This window comes from Chinchilla lanigera, unplaced genomic scaffold (genome assembly GCF_000276665.1).
Source record: "Chinchilla lanigera isolate Chin_1 unplaced genomic scaffold, ChiLan1.0 scaffold00005, whole genome shotgun sequence".
NCBI lineage: Eukaryota > Metazoa > Chordata > Mammalia > Rodentia > Chinchillidae > Chinchilla > Chinchilla lanigera.
Window position 1 is genome coordinate 13,885,682 of NW_004955406.1, and position 14,527 is coordinate 13,900,208.

Below are 14,527 nucleotides of genomic sequence, written 5' to 3' on the forward strand. Positions count from 1 at the left end.
TATATATATATATATATATATATATATATATATACCTGAATAGTATGCCATAAAAGTATTAAGAGATCACCCTCATTTCTTTTTATAGCTCCATAGTCTTTATTATATGGGTATCCCAAAGTTTACTTCATCAGTCCCCTATTGAGAGGCTTCTGGATTGTTTCCAGGTTTTGCTATTACAAAGAATCCTGCAGTGATTTATTTGTGCATAACTTTTTAATTTCCTTTTTTTTATTTTTGCAAGTGTTTCCTTGGGATAACAGAATTGCTAGGTTACCAAAATAGGAAAAAAAAAAAAAAAAAAAAAAAAAACAGAAACAGAATTAGTAGGTCAAAGAATAGGTGCAAATATAGCTTTACTAGATCTTGCCAAATCTCCTTCCACAGAAGATTTATTATTTTTGCACATATGCCAACCCCAGATGCTGAAAGTGCCTTCTTCCCACAGTCATATCAACAAAGCAGATTTTCCAATTTTTTATTTTTGCCTACTTAATAGGTGAGAAATGTGTCTCGATATAGCTATAATTTGTTTATCTTATTAAGAGGAAGATTAAATATATTTTCAAATGATTAAGAGTCTTTCTTTTTCTGTGACTGGCTAATCACATATTTTGCCCACTTAATATGTTTTTCTCCACTTTTAGGAGCCATTTATATTACATTATGAACATTTTATGATAGCTAGGTAATACTTTTTCTAATTCTATTTGTTTTTTATTTTGCTTATCTCTTTTCCATGAAAAAGATTTTATGCAGTTAAATTTACCAGTCTTTTTCTTCTAAATTGAGTCATGATCAGCTAGATGTTTCTCCATTCTTAAGAAATATATGTAAACTTTTATACTATTTTTATGCATCTTTTAGTTATATTTAGCTTCTCAATACATTGGTTATTACAGGGCATAAAGACTCACCCTTCTTACCCCGATTTGACCACCCCGGCCCTTTGAATTTGACCACCCCAGCCCTTTGAATTTCCCACAGGGGCTTCAGAGGTCTTTATCGAGACTGTAATCGAGTCCAAGTCTCTATATGGAGTAAAGAATAAGCCCCAATTTTATTTTTTTCTGTAATTGTATCGGCAATATTTATTAAACAATTTGTATTTTTCCCCACTGATTTGAGCTATCACCTTAATTACATACTAAATTTCCATATGTTCTTAGGTCTATTTCTGTATTTCCTGCCCTGCTCTGTTTGTTCATGTGTTAAAACCACAGTTGAATTATAGAGGTTTTATAACATGTTTTGACATCTCTTGAGGTTACCCCTCCTCTTTGCTGCTTCTATTTTCAGCATATTTCTGTGTGTTCTCATTTGTCTGTTCTTCCACGTGAATTTCACAATCAACTTACCTACTTCTGTAAAAAGTGTGATGTTAATTTCATTTGGTGCTGTGCTTTGAGTTATGATGCCCCTTCCCAAATTCAAGTTGAAACTTAATCTCCAATGCAACGTTATTTGATGTGATTTGGGGAAGGCGATTAAGCCACGTGACCTCTGCTTTGATGATTAGGATTAGCTCTTTATAAAAGGGCCTAAAGTTGGAAGGAGTATGTTCTTGACCTTACATCATGTCCTTCCCAGAGGCCACGGCAATAAGGTGGCATCTGGGAAGGAAGGAGCAGCTTTCATTAGACACCAAATGCTGGTGCCTTGATCTTGGGCTTCCCAGCCTCAAGAACTGTGAGAAAATAAATTTCTGTTGTCTATAAATTATTCAGTTTAATGTATTTTGCTATAGCAACACAAATGGTACCTTAGTAGGTACTTGGGTTACATTAAACTTGTAAATTAACTTATGGGCTGCTATGGTTTGGGTGTGGTTTGAATGTGGCCCCTCCCAAAATTCACATGCTAGAAACTTGGTCCTCAGTTCCTTCTCAATGTGCTGATATCGAAAAGTGCTGGAACCTTCAGGAGTTTGGGCCTAGTACAAGGTAATTAGGTCACAGGTCATCACCCTTAGAAGGCATTAATGCTGATCTTAAAAAGTGAGTTGTTATAAAAAGAGCAAGCCTCGCCCCAAATCTCTATTTTCCTGTTGTACCTTTTATCATGTCAATCCACGTTTGTAATGCATGTACCATAAGGCCCTCACCAGAGCCTGAACAGGTGGGGCTGCCCAAAATTGGACTTTGAGCTTGTTTACCTTATGATTCTGGGGACTGGAAGATCTGAATAGCATGATGTCCGCTGTTGGTGAACTCCCTGTCATACTCCCACTGCATTACAACATGGCAAAGACAGAAAGGGAAATGGTCATGTGAAGAAGGGATCAAGCGCATGGGCAGAGAACGCTGAGGAACATTGCCAAGGTCACACGTTACACTTTTCCTCACCCACTACACCAGACATAGGTGCCTGCTAAGTGTTTTCTTAGCACCGTGTCGGTCATTTTCAATTATACCTCAATTGTAATTAAACAATTAGCTGTATGATTCATGATTTAATTTTATAATGTCTCTCTCTTCAAGAATAAAAGTTCCACAAGACAGGACAAACGAGATGTAATTTCTGATTGAAAGACTATGAGCTAAGCTTAACAACCCCTAAAAATTATTTGGCTCTTGCCACTAACTCATACCCAATCAAAGTAAAATCATTTTTGGTATGCACTCTTTTCAACTGGAAATTCAAGCCCCTAAAGTTATAGTCTTATTAGGACGGCAGTAATCCTGCCAATATTGCAAATGCCAGTTTACTATATGCATATTTCTAGATGGAGTTCTCTAGGCCTTGATATAAATAGAAATTGATTCACATTGAACTGCTCCACTCTAAAAAGAAGTAGAGTAGCAGAAGCACAAGCCAGGTTGTTGTGGGTTGGAGAGTGAATCATAGATTTACAAAAATAGAAGGGACTGCTCTTATCTTAGCCAGCAGTTTAAAAATCAAACTTTGGTTAGCACTATTTCTTAACATTGTTATACTGTTCTCATTATTATAATTTATAACAATAAATAATTTAAATTATAATTCATATCTGGAAAGAAGCTATATTTTATTATAGGCACTTCACACAAAAGGAACAATGCCAGCTTTGCCTATAAAAAGATGTTTCAATAGTAATCAGGGGAATATACATCTTAACCACTTTATACCCATCAGATTGACAAGACCAATCTCAAAGTTGGGAAACACCACATATAGTAATAATATAGACTGTTAAGAACCCTCAAATCCTTCCTGCAGAAGAGGCAACATGACACTGCAGCTGGAAGCACAAGTTATAGAGTCACTATGCATGATATCAAGTCCTGCCTCCGCCTCTTGGTCACCGTTTATTGCAGATAGGTGTTTCCCAGAAACAACTGACTTTGGGCAAGTTGTGTAATATGTTGTGCCCTCTCTAAAATCTGAAAGATCCAAAAAGATCCTTCCTCAAGAGAAGTGGTATGAGTATTGAGCTATAAAACATGCTATAGTAAGTATCTGTAATATTATTAAAACAGACAATCACTTCAGAGAACAATCTGACTAGTGCGAACTGTAGTAAAAAGTTAAAGCTGTGCATAGCATACTCAGCAATTTTATCCCTTGGGTCATGTTCTAGAGAAACTCTTATAGGTGTACAAAAGGAAGCACATGCAAGAACTTACATGGTAGCATTGTTTGTAATGGAGAAAACCAGAAACAGACAAAATATCCACCAGTAGGTATTGCATAGAAACCCAATCCTGATGTATGAGAACTGCCTGCCAAGGGTGGAAGGTGCTGTGAGAGCAAAGAAAAGGCAGACAGGTCTAGGATTGTACAAAGTGTGCTTTAGTAGGAATGTATGGATGTATCTTGACTGGCAGCATGGCAGGAGGATTTTTCACCCCAAAGAAGGTGGAAGGGGTTTATATGCTGTTATGGTTTATATCTAGATGTCCCCCCAAAGCTTCATGTGCCCACAGCAGGGGCATTTAGATGATTGGAATCATGGTGGCATGATACTCATCAGTGAATTAGGCTGCTGATGAGTTTACAGCTAAATGTGATGTTGGGAGGGGATGCCTGGTCAGAAAATGTGGGTTACGGGGGCATAGCCTAGAAAGGTATGTCTCCTTCCCCTCTCCTTTGATCTCACTCTACTTCCAGCCACCAGGCCATGAAGGTACTTATCCTCTGCTTTGCCCCTGCTCCATGCTGTTCTGCCTTGGAGCCAACAGAATATGGAGCTAAACCTCTACAAACTGAGCCAAACTAAACATTTCCTCCTTTAAATTGTGGGTACCAAGTATTATATCTCTGCAATAAGAAAGTGACTGAGACACACGCTAACCCAGCAAAGGTGGGCAATAGCCCTGGCCAGAATGTACCTAGCCTCTTTCAAAAACTATTAATACATTAACCATCAGCTAAGAGACAGTCTTGGTATCAGTGGCCAGTACAACATGCTGAGCTGACTATCCTAATGACTTTGTCTTATAGGGTCTTGGATGCATGCTAGAGTCAGCTGGTGGGAAAAATGGTAATTACAACCACGATGGCTTTAGTTATATCAAGCTTGATCCCTAAAGTAGGATAATGCATTTTTTAGATCTGTGGTATACATTGAAAAGAAGTACAGTGGTTCTCGAGCTTTACTGCTTTACAACCACCTGAATAATACATTAGAATACAGGTAATGGCTCCCCACAAAATTCCTGATTCAGTAAGCCTGTGGTGAAACCCAAGATTTGCATTTCTTAAGTGATGTTGATATTGCTGGTCCAAGAGCACACTTTAAGAATCGCTGAATTGGACCTTCATTCATCAATCAAAAATGATGGATTGGAAAAAAGTATTTTTTGGCCCCACACTAGAGTGAGTCCACATAAATGGATAAAGAAAGTGTGGTATTTATACACAATGGAGTACTACTCTGGGATGAAGAACGATAAACTTGTATTATTTGTAGGAAAATGGATGCACCTTGATCCCGTATGTTAAGTGAACTAAATCAGACCCATGAGTTTAAATATCACATGGTTTCTCTTTCTCCACAACTAGGTCCCCTTCTCATTTGCAAAATCGAACAACTAGGTCCCCTTCTCTTTGAAAATCGAATACTGCCTCCTACACCTGTCACTTTCGGACAAGTTAACCTTAAGATTGGTTGTTAAACCAATGTATTCCCTTATCCGATCCGTCAGATTAGTAGGAGAAACCACTCCCAAAAAATAAAGAGCAAGATAGATAACAGATAATAAGAATTAAGGAGATAAATCTTTTGCAAATGAGAAGGGGACCTAGTTGTGGAAGGGAGAGTGAAGGAGGGGATGAAAGAAGAATTGAGATGTGTTATGTACATGTACCAACTCCCCATGAGGAATATAACCATTATGTACGGCAAACATGTACTAATAAAAAATAAAAACGGGGCAGAAGGGAGTCTGGTGGTAAAGACCAAACAAAAGGAGCAAGCTGGCATTTCTGCAGAGTCCTAGATAAAATCCTGGCTGCTTAAAAACTCTATTTTGGGAAATCTGGAGAGTCAGGTCCATTTCTGATTTGTCCTGGTATCCTCAGCCCCTCCGCATAGTCGGGTCCTGGTAGATATATGTCAGCCCCACATACGCATGTGTCAATAATTCAATCCACAATCAAGGGCAACACTGTGCCAAAGGAAGCCACACCAGTTACATACAAATCAAAATTCCTGCTTTGCCATGACTACTCCCATCTTTCTGTTACCTCTGTTGGGGGTGGGCAGAAAGAAAGAAAAGAAATTTCACTATTTAAATATTGCCAGTTCATCAGTAAACTAAGTGATCATCGTCGAGGTACAAGAAATTGGATCTGCGGACAAGTAAAGGTTACCAGAATGCCCAGCAAAGGGCGAGGCTATTTCCGGAGTAGCGCCGGAACGGCTAGCTGGGACGATGCAGGTTTGGGCCGGAAGGATTTAGGGGTAGGACCGCTTCCGGCGTCTGGCTAGGGGCTGTTGCAGGGAAAGGAAATAGCTGCAAGAGCTGCATCCTGCTTACGGTAGCGGCGGCAGAGGCGGAGGCAGAGAGGAGAGGAGGGCGGAGGTGGCAGAGGAGGCAGCTGCGGAGAAGAAAGTGTCAGAGCCAGTAAGTGAGCTGCCTTACTGCAATGGGCAGAAGACAGCGCCCCAAGTCTGGCTTTGCAAATGAGTGATTCCAAGTTACGGAGCTGTCGGACGGGGTCAGGGCAGTGTTTTGTCGGTCGCCTATCAGTAGGCGCAGAAAAGAGGCTTTTGGGGCTCCGGGGCCGGGCTTTCGCTGGCTGACAGCCCTGTCCTGAAACGGGGGTAGGTGCTGGGCTGTCTTGCCTGGGACAGTAGGGTCCGCGCCCGGATAGCTGCCCCCAGACAGCTCCTGGAATTTGGGGGAAGGAAGTAGCTTACTTGTGCGTCCCATTTGACCCTGGAAACCTGGCGAGATCCTGCCAAGTGGGTGGTGAACAGTGTTTCAGGGACTAAAAGAAGGGCTCGTAGAGAGCGTGAGTCGGCAGCCTTGCTTCCCGGCTCCCCAGACGGTCGGAAGCGGAGCTGATGGTTTTGAAAATCGAATACCGCCTCCTACACCTGTCACTTTCGGACAAGTTAACCTTAAGATTGGTTGTTAAACCAATGTATTCCCTTATCCGATCCGTCAGATTAGTACTGCCATGGGTATCAGGTGATTGCTTTTATAGTTTGGGGGTGGTTTTTGTTTTTGTGCCGGGAATAGAACTCAGGACCTTGCGCTTGCCAGGCAGGTGCTTGCTTTTAAATACACTTCTTGGCGAGTTCAAAATAAATGCCTCCAAGCACTTTTTAAAAAAGATACAAGACAGACGTAGCAGTCAAACTATGTAATGCACTTTCCCTCACTTTAACATGTAATCCTTTTTACCATGCAGAGTATTTTATTTTTATTTTTTAATCAGATTTTATTGGTATATTTTAGGTAATCGTAATGATCACATTCATCATAGAGAATTTGTACTGTACATGCTGTAACTTGATATGGTAGTCATTTCAAAGGACTAGATTCCTTTGTGCCTGTGCATGCAAAAGACCTGTGGTATATCAGACTAAAATTCTTGATTACTGACGAAATGAGTGAAATAATTATAAAAATTGTTGCTAGAAAAATCAAAAATAGCATTTATTAAGTTACTGCTTTTCTATTGTTTTAGGTTCGGCTTCAGAGTGTGGTAAGGGGTGATTTTCATGGTGCATGGAAGGAAAGCCAATGCGCAGGTAGGCATTTAGAAAGAAACCCATGGGTTTCACTGACTGAAATTCAAGGCTTCATTTAAATGCTGTTAAGGGTTTGAGGATATAGCTCAGCAGGCAGAAGCGCCTGTCTGGCAAACACAAGGTCCTAAATTCGATTCCCGGTACCAAAAAAATTAAGTAAGTGCTTTTAAGGCTGGGCATGGTGGCGCATACCTGTAATCCCAGCCCTGAGGAGGCTGAGACCAGAGGATCGATGCGAGTTTGAGGCCGGTCTGGGCCACACTTCGAGACCCTGGCTCAAAAAAAATTTTTTAAAGGTTCTCAAACCTTACTAAATTCTGCTTAAAATGAATGATCCTTGTTCTAAAATCAAAAGTAGGGGCTGGGGATTTAGCTCAGCGGCAAAAGCGCCTGCCTGGCAAGCGCAAGGTCATGAGTTCGGTTCCCGGTACCGGAGAAAAACTAAAATCAAAAGTAATGTTAGAAATGAAGAGTTTCTTAATACAACAAAGTGTGGAAATTAGGCTTCTAAAAAATTCTGTAAATTTTGCAGTTCTTAACATTTAAATTTTCCTTTTGCATAGTAATTCTTTGTGATAACCATTAAAGTATACTATGACACTGTCTTGGTTTATTATCATTTTAATTCCTGCTAGACTATTGATGGCTCTGTTGCCACATACAAAATAGTTCTCATTTATAATACACTGTACTGCATGCCTAGTTATGATTTTGGTTGTTTCTCTAATGTTCAGTAACACATTTGTTCTGTTTATTAACGTGGCTGCAATGCAGGGAAGAGGGTTTAAGGACTAAAAAAGCTATAAAAAATAGAAGTGTGTGGGAAAGTATAGACAGTTACATTCCCTCCCAGCTGTAGAACTGAGTAATGCTTTTTTCTCACCTGTTTTAACAGATGAGACTAGAACCTTATTAAAACAAAATGAGCACACTTCTATTTCATCAGTGTTTAAATTTATTGAAGGCAGAGGCCAGGGATATAGCTCAGCGGCACAGTGCCTGCCGGGCAAGTGCAAGGTCGTGAGTTCAATTCCTGGTACCAAAAAAAAACAACAACAAAAAATACATTCGTTGAAGTCTGTTTAATCATTTGTCATTTAGAGTCAAAAATAAACAATGCTTAGAAGCCTTTTTAATGGAAGAAATGTTTTATGATGAGGACATGACTTAGAACTAGACTCAAGAACTAGAATATATATCCTTTTTCAGATCTGTTACTAATTTATTAATTGACCTTGAGCTGTTCACCTCTATACCTTAGTTTCCTCTTATAATATATCTGACCAGGATATTGGGAATTACTGAATGTGAAATCCCTAAATGAAAAGATTTTATAGAGGTGACAACTTTCATTATCTTACTTTATCTTACCCTATAGTAAGAATAATATTTGACTCTAAGGTACATGAAGAACTTAGCACATATTAAACGCTTCATCACTTCAGTATCCAACGTGATTGTAAAAGTCACTGACTGCTTCTCATCCTCAGCTACCATAAATGTCATATCTTACATAATGCTAAAATAAGAACTTATTGTTTTGTTTTGGTTTGGTTTGGTTTTGAGGTACCAGGAATTGAACTCAGGACCTTGCTCTTGCCAGGCAGGCACTGCTCTGCTGAGGGCCCTTAGAGCTTATTGTTTTCATGGGAATGTGTTTGGTTTATTAGTAATTTCTGTATAAAGTATTCACTTAATCACTCTTACCTGTTCTTTTTTTCTTGCTTTATTGTATAATGCTGTCAGTTATTCAAAATCACGTTGGATAATTCTAGTGCCATTAATTAAATTGTAGTTCTTTCTTTATCGACATCAGTTAGCCAAAGCATACCCTACCCATTGCTCTAGGTCGTTATTTTTCCCTCGATGCCTACAGTAAGTTATGATCACACTCCCCTACCCTTTCCTTATTGTACTAACTTTTTTGCTGCTGCAACTCAGAAGGCAGCATCTGTAATGTTGGGTTTCTACTCAGTTGCTGTTAAAGAAGTCTTAGATGAGAAGTCATGGTTTATGTTGAGATTATCTGAGTACATATTCACTCTCCCTACTAAAATGTGAGCTCTCTGAGTCTCCATGTCTTCAGATACTTGTACCGCCCAGCACCTAGTGATTACTGAGTAACAGTTTCTGCAGACTTTTTCCCTGCCAAAAAAAGTTCTATGAACAAGAAAAGAATGAATATTTTTAAAGGTATTCTTCTTGTGTTTTTTCCATTCAAGATTATTATGGGGTACAGTGTGATAATTCTTTACCAGTATACAGTATATAATGATCAATCAAGGCAATTATCAGTTTCCTCTCCTAATATAAATTAGTACAGCTATTATGGGAGGCAGTATGGAACGTCTTCAAAACACAAAAATTAGAACTATTGCAGGGCACACACCTTTAATCCTTGCACTCAGGAAGCTGAGACAGGAGGATCTCCACAAGTTCAAGGGCAGCCTGAACTACATAGTGAGTTCAAGACCAACCTGAACTACACAGCAAGACCCTATCTCAAAAAAATTAGAAAATAACATACCACAGCGACATATGTGCACCTACATTTATAGCAGCACAATTTGTAATAGCTAAATCTTGGAAACAACCCAAATGCCCATCAACTGAGGAATGGATAAAAAACATGTGGTATGTTTATACAATGGAATACTACTCAGCCATAAAGAAGGATAAACTTGAGACTTTTATAGGTCAATGGATGCAACTAGAGACGTACTCGTAGGTGAAATAAATCAGACTCACATGTATAAACATCATATTGTCTCCCTGGTGTGAGAAACTGAAAGAGTAAATAAGGTCAAAAATGTATAACAGATATTGTGAAATGGTAAGAAATTGTTCAAAAGGAAAAAGGAACTAGGTTAGGAAAAAGGAAATTGTTCAAAAGGAAAAAGAAACTAGGTTAATAGAGATTAAAGGAGAAAGGAAGGAAAGGAAAAGGAAAAAAATACAAGGTAATTATACTACTAATGTCTCTTAGTTCACTGAAAGGGAAGGTTCATGCTAATATCGATGGGAGAATTTTTTGTGCCCATATCTTGTACTCTGAGTAACTATTTTCAAGTTAACAATATGCTATGTGTTAACTATTGTTATTCTCCTATTATTTTGCTGTAACACTTTGTTTTACTTTTTTTCCATAAAATAAATTAAAGCATAAATAAAATTAAATTAAAACTACCATTTGATCCGACTGTCTCACCCCTGGATCTGTATCCAAAGAAAATTAAATCAATGTATCAAAGAGACAGCTGCAGTCTGCAGCGCTATTCACACCATCAAAGATAAGTATTCAAGCGAGGTGTCCATCCGTGGGTGAATGGATAAAGAAAATGTATATGTATATGTACACAACGGAATATCACAGCCAAAGGAGTGAAATCCTGCCACCGCAGCAGCAGGATCGTATTAAACGAAATAAGCCAGACACAGAAATGCACATACTCCACATTCTCTCTCAAATGTGGAAACTAAAGAGATGATTTCATAGACGTAGAGAATAGAATAGTGTCTAGGAAGGAGAGGAGGAGGTGATACAGGGAGATTGGATAATGGGTACCAAAATTAGACAGGAGCAAAAAGTTCCAGTGTTTTACAGAACGCACAGTGGGGTAACTATAGTTTACAACAATGTATCATGTATTTTATAAAGAACTAAAAGAGAGGAATTCAAAGATTCCTAACACAAAGAAATGATAAATGTGTAAGGTATTCTAATTATCTATAGTTTCTTCTTTCCTTAACTATATAAATTAGACACCACCTGGCTTTATTAGAAATTGGTTTATTCACTCGCCAAGCATTTATTTACGTAAGAGTATACATTCACAGGACTACCTATCCTGTGCCTGTATACTCTTATATACAAAGTGGTGGAAACAGGGGTCATACTACTACAGGATGTTTAATAGAGATTAAACCCAAAGCAGGGAGCCTCTGCTCTGGCCCCAAGGAGAGGAGCACAAAGATGGTGCTATTTGAGCTGGATCTTCTGAAAAGGATAAGAATTTACTTCTGAACAAGGGAGTTAAGGACTGGGAATATAGTTCAGTGGTAGATCACTTGTCTAACGTGCACAAGTCCCTGGGTTCAATCCACAGTACTGGAAGAAAAGTTAATTAAAACACCAGAAACAGAACAGTTTGTTCAAAAACAAAAACAAACAAACAAGATCTAAGACCCAGAAGTGTCTGACATATGTAGAATGGTGAGTATACCTGGAGTATAAGGTATATGGGGAAAAACATAGAAACAGGAAAAAACATCATGTGTCCATGACCGTAACCATGGGAGTTTGCCCTTTATCCTTTAGATAATTAAAAGACAGTGGAAGCGAGGTATGATGGCACACACTTGTAACTCCAGCACTCTGGAGGCTGAGGCAGGAGAATCACCATGATTTCAAGGCAGTCTGGGCTGGGCTACATTATAATGAGTTCAAGGCCAGCTTGAACAACACGGTGAGACCCTACTTCCAAACAAAACAAAGCAAGAGCCAATGGACCTTGTTATATAGATCAGGGCCTTGGGTTGATTTTTAGGAACACAAGGAATAAACAGGAAAGAAGGAAGAGATTGTGGAAAAGAAATTAAAGGAGTTGTGATAGTTTAAGTGAAAGGTGAGGAGCACCTGAGGTAGATCTATGGCCACGGACATTGAGAGAAGAGGATGGAATTTGTTTAATAACAAAATCAAAAGGATTTGATAAACGTGGCATGAGCAACAAACAATGATATAATGACTCCAAAGGTTTAGCTTGGGAAACTGAGTGCTGCCATAATGTCAATTTAAAACACAAGAAGATGTAGAGGCTTGAAGAAGCCAAGAATAGACTGTTTCAAACACCTGGAGATTAGTGTGTCTAGGGCTAGGGATTAGCTCAGTGGTGGAACACTTGCATAGCATGTGTGAAGCTGGGCTTCAGTCCCCAGTACTGGGGGAAAAAGATGAGCCAAATAGAAGCATCTGGCATGTAACTAGATCGTGGCTCTGAGAGACAAAGATTTGGGATAGAACTTTTTTTAAAAATGTGAGTCTTCGATATGCAGATGGTGCCTCAAACTCTAGACGTAAATGAGGACAGAATGGCAAGAAAGGCGAATGCCAACGACAGAAGCCTCGGGAATACCAGCGGTGCCTAAGGTGGGCCTGCGAGGAAGAGCCAGTGGAGATTCTAAAATGCAGAGGAAGTTTTAAATGTTCTGGGTCTTATTTAATTATATCTAGAGTTTTTATTGTTAATTTTTTGCCCACAGTGAAGATCAGATGAACCATTCCTTGAGCTCGGTTTCAAAAAACAAAAAAGTTCCACTCAGCTCTCAGAATTTTTCTCGTTCTAGCCGGTCTAAAAGACATGCTTAAAATTAGTAGAAGATAAACTTGCTTGAGTTGGTGTTCCTTAGTGTGCCATGTACTAAAGACCGGCTTGTTCAACATGTCTCCTTTGCTCCCTTTGCTGAGGCCACAGGAACATTAAATACTGTGCTTGATTTCTTAGTCTTCGCATTTGGGGATGGCTGGGTTACGTGGTGTTGCCAGTGAGGTGTTAGCAGAAGGTTCTGAGCAGCATTCTAGGGTGGATTTTGCTTTCCTAACACACAGGGAGACCAACTTGCTTGTGTGACTATTTCTTTCCTCTTGCCTTGATCACTGGGCCAAAGCTTACTCTCATTTTATCCAGTAAGTAGTGAGGAAATGCCTTGGGGCTAAAGCATTCTCAACCTATTTTGAGATTTAAAAAAAAAAAAAGGCAGCCTGGCTTTCTGGTTTGGAATCAGATAAGGAAGATAGAGGGCATAGTGGGCGTGCTCAGGTAAGCAGAACTGGCGCTGAGATATTCTGCTTTGAGGATTTGATTGCTCAACTCTCTCTATGCAAGTATTTAGTGCTATAAATGAGGGTTCAACTGAACCTTCTTTTTAAGGGCAGCCTATTAATTTCCCAATTAAAACAAAAATTTTTGAAGCATAAAAGGAGAGAGGTAATAGGAAGCACAAAGCTAGTCTAAGGAAAGAGTCTACAAATCTTTGGACTAGGAGACGAATTGATTATAATTGCCTTAGGATCAAAGCATATGTTTCCTAAACTTTTTATTGTGCTTGATTTTAAATTTGCCACTTACAGAAAGTGATTCTTTAAGACTCTTACTATATGAGTAATAGATCCTGTGAATGTGTGACTTGATAAATAACTTCTGAAATTTGAAGTTAATTCACTTATTTAGAGAGAGTGGAATGTTATTTTTTAGCAAAATATAAAAATTCCCTTGGTAAATGTGAAGTATTTAGCATATTTGTTTTTTGCTTTGTGTTTCCTATGTGGACACAATTTGAGTGTCCTCACTGTCATTGTAAAAGCTATCAGTATTGAAGAGATGATCCATCAATTTATCTTGCCTACATCTCATTGCCTTCTCTGTTTTGGTGGTGAGCGCTGGGGGCTGAACCCAAAGCCTTCACACGGAGCTACATCCCCAGCCCTTTTTTACTTTCTGAGACAAGGTCTTGCTAAGTTGCCCTACTTGGGCTGCAACTTTTGATCCCTGTCTCAGCCTCCACTAGTGCGGGGATTACAGGCAAATGCCACCATGCTTCGCTATTTTCCTTACCTTCTTAAACTGCTGTGACTTTCACTTTCACTTTCTAGCAGTTTACTCTTGTTATCACTCAGAAAAACTCTGAAATCTTAAGTCCTAATAACTTGTTCTCCATCCGTAGCCTCTTGAATGCCCATTACATCTCTTCCTGAAATCAGCGTAGCTTCATTTTTTTTTCCTAGTCGTTATTCACCTCTTTAGTGTGACATTTCCCAACTCCAGATTAATCCAGGAATTTATATTCTCTGATCTGGTCTGTTGAGTACTGCTGAATAAAACCAGACGTGGGGAATTCATGCTATTATATTTATATGGTCTTTAATATCACTTGGACAAGCAGTGTTATCCAATAATATTTCCGAGTCCCTACTCAAACTGGATGAAGTTGCAAATATACAAGTAGCAAGGTGTGAACACAGTCTGTTTCTTGATCTCTTATTATAATGTTCCTTCAAAGGCACTCAGAAAAACATACAGAAAAAAAATACTCTCTGCCAGTAAGACCCTTTGGACATGCTGAGAATGATGAACATATGAGCTTAAATTTTTAAAAGCACACATTTACACTGTGCATGCTGGCACATGCCTATAATCCCAGCACTTCAGAGGCTGAGGCAGGAGGATTGCCATGAGTTTGAGGCCAGCCTGGGCTATATAGTGAGTGTAAGACCAGCCTGAACTGCACAGGGAGACCTGTCTTTTAAAAAAAAACCCACCCATTTGCAAATATAAACAGCAAGAA

At 39.1% G+C, this 14,527-nt stretch overlaps 1 protein-coding gene across 1 annotated transcript in view; it reads left to right on the forward strand.

The window, feature by feature from the left end:
* The first annotated feature begins 5,907 nt into the window (after positions 1–5,907).
* The window catches only part of Klhl20 (kelch-like family member 20), a 47,376-nt gene continuing 38,756 nt past the window's right edge, over positions 5,908–14,527 (forward strand). The window contains exons 1-2 of the mRNA XM_005374872.2: positions 5,908–6,047; positions 7,120–7,183. Of these exons, the coding sequence (XP_005374929.1) occupies positions 7,161–7,183 (23 nt within the window). The 5' untranslated portion in view covers positions 5,908–6,047; positions 7,120–7,160. The remainder of the gene's footprint in view (positions 6,048–7,119; positions 7,184–14,527) is intronic.